This window comes from Sphaerodactylus townsendi, linkage group LG01 (assembly GCF_021028975.2).
Source record: "Sphaerodactylus townsendi isolate TG3544 linkage group LG01, MPM_Stown_v2.3, whole genome shotgun sequence".
Lineage (NCBI taxonomy): Eukaryota > Metazoa > Chordata > Lepidosauria > Squamata > Sphaerodactylidae > Sphaerodactylus > Sphaerodactylus townsendi.
In genome coordinates this window covers 61,829,331-61,835,842 of record NC_059425.1, presented here as the reverse complement: position 1 = coordinate 61,835,842, position 6,512 = coordinate 61,829,331, and the positions used below count along the sequence as shown (strand labels likewise).

At 41.0% G+C, this 6,512-nt stretch overlaps 1 protein-coding gene across 4 annotated transcripts in view; it reads left to right on the top strand.

Annotated features, from left to right (window-relative positions):
* The first annotated feature begins 478 nt into the window (after positions 1-478).
* Positions 479-6,512, top strand: part of DUSP10 (dual specificity phosphatase 10) — a 51,255-nt gene continuing 45,221 nt past the window's right edge. The window contains exons 1-3 of one of the 4 annotated variants that reach the window (XM_048500839.1): positions 479-615; positions 1,484-1,527; positions 3,148-3,989. In XM_048500839.1, the coding sequence (XP_048356796.1) occupies positions 3,191-3,989 (799 nt within the window). In that variant the 5' untranslated portion in view covers positions 479-615; positions 1,484-1,527; positions 3,148-3,190. Of the gene's footprint in view, positions 640-1,483; positions 1,528-3,147; positions 3,990-6,512 lie in introns of all 4 variants that reach the window. The other 3 variants (XM_048500753.1, XM_048500665.1, XM_048500576.1) reach the window with 3 other exon arrangements.

The following is a 6,512-nucleotide window of genomic DNA, read 5'->3' as shown; positions in this document are numbered from 1 at the left end:
CTCGTTCATTCATTGAAAAAAAATGGGCTTAAAGAGAAGCCATAGAAATTGAGATTGTGAATGAAGAAATTAAGCAGGAAGGAAACGGAGATCAAATACAAGAGATGCTGAGAAAGGCAATTATAGCGTCATTGACAAATCTGCGCAGTGATGGGTTAACTTCGTTCTCCTGGTTAAGTTTACATGTAAATAGAGAGCAGCTGCTCCTCTCCGGTCAGGCTGGCCCAGTGGAGCTTTTGATTGGTTGCCAATGACATCACTCCCCTCCCCCCGGTTGTTATAACACAGAAGACCCGAAGCAACGGTGAATAAACCATCCCTTAAGAGACTAGAGTCCGGCCTTTGACTCCACCCATTTACCCGCCCACCGCCAATCACTGGCTTCCCCGTAAAGGGGATAAGGCTGTCTACTGAAGAGGACCCCTATTGGGTCAACATGCCGTCTATCCCGCCTCCTACCACGCCCCTTTCGAACCTTACATTTACTGTGTAGCAAAAGAGAAAGTAACTATGTTGCGTCTGGAGATCAATGAAGCAATGTGCATGGGGGCTTAATGCATAAATCGATAGCTAAAAGAAAGCGCCAGATGGTGGAGGGAAATATTCGTGTACGAAGTAAGCGGAGGACTTTAGTTCTGCGTGAGTTATGGAATTTTTTTCTTAAATATATATTGTGTTAGAAGAGGGATGTGTAAAAAAAAATCTTGGGTAGTATGATTAACATGGGAAAGGATATAGGAAATAAGGGTAGACTCTTCGTTTTCCCCCTACTGGTCTGAGTTCCCTTCTACTGACCCGGGTGCGTATTTTGCGAGCGATCGCCGCCTGGATCGGAAGAAACGAAAGCTTTTCTCGTCTGGTATTGCTGCAGTATTTAGGGGGGCAGGGGAGATCGGAGTGCACGAGACGTTCTCAGCATCGGCATCCCCCTCTTGTGCAAAATCCTCTTTCCTTATTCGTCTGGTCCTGATGGACTCGGGATCGGTGAATTCGTGAGGGTGGGAAGCTGCCTCCTTTGGCTGGGATCTTTTAACTCCAGTCTGACTTCATGCTTTGGCTGGAAATGTCTTACCTCTGCTGCAGAGATGCAGATCTTACTCAATATCCTTGCAATCTGAAGGAAACAGAACTGTCTGCTATTTTTATTAGGAATAGAAAAATATCACCTTGCTGAACCCACAGGTGATCTATGTACACTCTTAACAGCTTATTTCTGCCTTTTGTATCAAAAGAGAGCACTATTTGTTTTTCCTTGCCCCTTTTTGGTAACTAACCCAAAAAGCTTTCCTTCTTCCTTCCCCATTCCTTGGCATTCAGGATGCTACATGTCATTTGTAGTTGCGATTGCTCAAAAAATAAGAGAACTGGCAAAGGGAACTGCAGAAGACTCATTTTGTTAAGGTTTATCCTTCTGTATTTCAGATCTCTTGCCTCCATGCAGGGAACCCTTAGAACTAATAAATTGTCTCTTTTCCTCTTCCAGTGTGGTGATTCCTTAAATTCATCCTGCAAAGAGTATTTCTTTCAGTAGGTGATAGAATGGCTTTTTCACTGCTTGTTGCATTGGTGTATTGTCCCATCCAAATGGGGAAAAAACAGGGACTTCATCCAGTTATAGGACATGTAATGTGGAAAAGCAGGGAGGGGATTACAGAGCACTTGAGTCACTTTCACAATGTTCTTTAGTTTTAGATGATTCTGTTCCAAATGGGGGCACTGTACCATTCTGAGGGGAGTAAAAGCAGCTGTCCACACTACAGGATGATACATAGGATTATTTCCTGGGCAATCATGAAACTGCCTCTGGGAAAGTAAGTCCTTGGGGCAGTTTTTTATACTTAGATTTTCAGCTTTTTAAATGTAGGATTTTCATTAAAGTTCTGAATTCTTCACTCCCCCTCAAAAAAATTAGAATAAGAAAATAACCATTCTGATATGCCTGTAGCTGAACACAATGAATTATGCCAGTGCATTTGGTCCCTATATAGTATCATAATGCTGATTATTTTTTAAGTGGTTGAAGGACTCCGAATTTAGGAAGGAGTCGGATGGGGATGAAAAGTCTTTCTCTCCCCCTTCCCCCCCTCATGGCGGATTAATACACAATGTTTGATAATTCCAGAGCTATCATGATATGAGTGTTATATTAGCCATTGTCTAAAGTGTCACTCCAATAGTTTCTTTCTTCAAGTATATATTTGGATTTCTGGCAAGTTTCTTGAAGTATTTTAGGCACATGCATACACACAAAAGGTAGTTCTTTCCCGAGCAAACTGCTTGGGTTAACATGCTCCCAAGGCAGATTGACTGTCCTGCATCATTTTCATCTATCAGGCCTTTGTCAGCTTAATTGGTAGGAAAATGAGGGAGTGCAGCTGGAGCTGACTTGCTTTGGAGCATATGACTTGGCTCACTTGCATCTGCTTTGCAGGTATGTGGTGCCTGCTATGATCTGGATTATTTAAGTTAACATGGCTTTGTGTACTCTGCCATGACACACACACGCTGAAGTTCTGCATGAAGGGACTCTAAATTATACTAATAAATTATGTGACTTGTGTAAATTATGCTGGCTGAAATCTGCATGTCTATTCATCATGATTTATGGTACAATATTTACATTCTGCTGGTTGAAGGAAGCAGGCAAAGTACTCAGCAGGGCTTTGCATCTCTGCTCAGTGGAAGTCTTGTTAAGCAGCTCCTTGGTTTCTGATTTCACCAAGTATTGCCTACTTAAACTTTTTAAAAAAATCATAAGGGATTAGAAAGTTGCTTCCCCCCTTTAAATGAAGAGCTCAGATGCTCGCGCTAACGAATTCTGTAGCTTCTCTGCACTTTTCTCATGTACCCATGAAACTGCAGGGTACTTAAAGCCCTACTCTCCAGCTGTCTGATGTCTGTTTATTTCCTGTCTTGGGAGAAGTGTTGGAACAAATGAAGTTTTAACTCCCTTGCAGCCCTGTGCATCTACATCGCATTTCTGAAGAATATTCAGAACGGGTCTGAGTTTATATGTAAATTGTTGCAGCTACTCATAAATTCTCAGTTTCATTGGTCTGTAAAAACTTTGTACAACTTCAGATGTTGGAATGAAATCCAGTGCATGATGGGATACTTGATAATCTCTTCTTATTTTTCTTTCAACAGAGAGAGCTTGAGTTCCTTTTGACTTGCCATTCTCAGCCTCCTCATGCCTCCATCTCCACTAGACGACAGGGTAGTAGTGGCACTCTCCAGGCCTGTCAGACCTCAGGATCTCAACCTTTGCTTAGACGCCAGCTACCTTGAATCTGCCTCTTCCACCAGCGAGAGCCACGTGAGTCTCCTCAGCTCAGCTGTTGTGTCCCTCAAGGCTGCAAATCTGACGTATATGCCCTCATCCAACAGCTCTGCTCGCTCCTTGAGTTGTGGATGCAGCAGTGCCAGTTGCTGCAGTGTGGCAACATACGACAAGGACAATCAGGCCCAAACTCAAGCCAGCACCAGCAGCACCTCAGCCAACGTAGGAACCTCCAGCCCTTGTCCTGCTAACCAAATGGTCAACAGTAATGAGAACTCTGGCCCTTTGAGTCCCTCGAGTAGTGTGGGGAGCCCAGTCTCAGGCACAACAAAACAGTTGGCTAGCATCAAGATCATCTATCCCAATGACCTGGCAAAGAAGATGACCAAATGCAGCAAGAGCCACCAAGGGCCGGTCATCATTGACTGCAGGCCTTTCATGGAGTACAACAAAAGCCACATCCAAGGGGCAGTTCACATTAATTGCTCTGACAAGATTAGCAGGAGAAGGTTGCAGCAGGGCAAGATTACTGTCTTGGACCTGATCTCTTGCCGGGAAGGCAAGGACTCCTTCAAGAGGATCTTTTCCAAAGAAATTGTTGTTTATGATGAGAATACCAATGAACCGAGTAGAGTAATACCTTCCCAGCCATTGCACATAGTGCTGGAGTCTCTCAAACGAGAAGGCAAGGAGCCACTGGTTCTAAAAGGTATTCACCTCTGTTCTGCTGCTTTTTCTTTGTGGTTGTGAAGTTGCAGTTCTCATGCTAGGCTTCCTAAAAACCTTTCCTTTTTTCTTCCTTTTTTAAATGGAGGGTTGCTTGGTACAGCAGTGCAAGGGAAATTCACAGCTGAATGCATACCATTCATTATTTCAAACAATTGAAATTAGGATTCAAGGGGAGTAAAGCAATACTAGTACAGATCATGTTTTGCACTCTGTGTCTCATAGGGCTATTTTGAAATTAAGGGTTCATGTTTTAAGAAGTGTAGTTGAAAAGCAGGAAAAGATGTCTTAGGTTGAGAGTACGATGATAATCCTTGCCTGTATTTCTTCAGCTTTATGATTGTCATGAAGAAAGCTCTCGTGATCTGTAACAGTCATACCTTGTTCAAAAGGTTTTGAACTATCGAAGGCATGCTTGAATAATGGAGCAAATGAAGGATGTCTTTTTGGAAAATCAATATTTATTCAAGATTATCCTGAGCTTTGATTGCTTCACTGGGATCTCTTGTAAGCAGAAAACAAGATAAGGAAAAACATGGTAGTTCTCATATACTCATTACTGGAGATTAATTTAATAGTGTACATTAGGTATAGCATCTGAACATAGATGACATCTAGGAACTGCTTCTCATGTTATAAAGAGAGGTGAAAGAGGAAACGTGAATGGCTTGTGTTTCCTGTACCTCTGCTTCCCTTTTAATGTGAAAGCAGAATGCACGAGATGGACTCATAGTAGGTGCAGGTTTCCACTCAAATGTTCAGTTCCACTCAAATTCCACTCCCCCACACCATAGTAGAATAAAAAATGGAAGGATCCCCACTTCATTTTTTAATTGGCATATGCTTTGTGCTTAATTACATGCTTCAACAAAAAGTGATAGAATGCACCTAATAACAAATAACCTACCATGGGCATATTTTGTACTTAAATAAATATTGTTCCTTGTGGGGGTGCAATTATTAATATGTTAATTTGGTTGTCAGCTCTATCAGTTTATTTTTACTAGTTGCTCTCTCTGTGGTGGTAATGTGAGACAAACTGGTTAACTAAGATGATCAACAAACTTAGTTAACTAAGATTGGTTAACCTGTAAATCAAATTGCTGTATCTTCTATTGATCCATTACTAGCTTTAGAATATAGATTGTCTCTGTAAGTTGTTTTAGGGAGCTGTGAGAGCTAGAGGTTTATCAAAGTTTTAAAATGTAAGTAATAGAGTCCTTGGGTGTTGATCTTTTAGAAAACCTGTTGGAGAAAGGTAAAAAGACCATGCAAGAAAGCAAAATATCTGAGTAGGTAACAAATCAAATCTCATGCATAAGGATGGGTAGCTCTACCTCTTAGTGGTTGAAACACTGGGATCATAGAGTTGTATAATTACTGAGGTTTCAGTGTTCTTTAGGTAGAAGTTATGGCTCAGTGATAGCTCACATACATTTGCATATCTTTAGGTCCATGTTCCATCCTTGGCACCTCTAGCAAAAATGGTTTCTGGTGGCAAGAATAGAAAAGACTTCTGATTGAATCTTTGGAGAATTGTTGCCAGACTCCAGAGATATTCTGTGTTGGATGAAATGTGCCATTGGTCTGAGATACTTCTTATAATAATTATTAATCTTCATTTTTAAATTTTTAATTACAGTGTTAATAAGACATAAGGGATTATGCAGTTTTTGTGCAAAACCTGTTACTGGCTTTTAAACATATCCTAAAGAAAGAAGAGGTTTATAAAATGGTCAGAGTGGAATGAATTCTGTTTCATAAAGCAATTTTTATAAGCTAAGAAGGATTTGAGTATACACTGCTTTGCTTATAATTCATTATGCATCACACAAACTGTGTTGCTGTAAGAAACTGGAGATTTAGAGGTGTGTACCATAGAACATGGCATGTGAATGGCCTTCTAGAACATGTTTGGAAGATTTTTCCAAATCTGGAGCTGACCAGAACATTTCTTGTATTCTATGTTTTACCCTGAAAAGAACGATAGCCCCAGGGCATTTAGAAGGACAAAGCTATTGATGTGTGAAAGTTCTGAATTTGACTCTTCCGCAGACAGTGCACAAGCAGTCAAGCCAGAATGGTTCTCAAAGCTTGTTATGAGATTCTGAACAAATGTGATTTTAATCACTGTGAAACTATATGGTTTTAAGTTGTGCTCATTTTCCTGTAACTTGGGCACTGATTCTGTCTTGTACTCTAACCTGGGGCTGTAAATATCAGATGTGATTTTCTTGAGATCCTGTTTTTCTTTAATCATCTCCAAACTATTATTTACCAGAGCAATTTCCTTAATTGAGTGGTGGTCAGCCATTTTAATAAAGGTGCCACAAATTAAGTCCAAAGTGTAACAGAGTGCTACTTATCAACACACTTCTCCCTTCCTCTGACTTTTCCCTTTAATCTATTGAACCAGGGAACAGGAATGAGTATAGCCCTTAAAAGGCGCAAAGGAGTATGGACTTGACACTCTCTGCCGCACAGGAGGCCATTCCCCAAGGTTCAT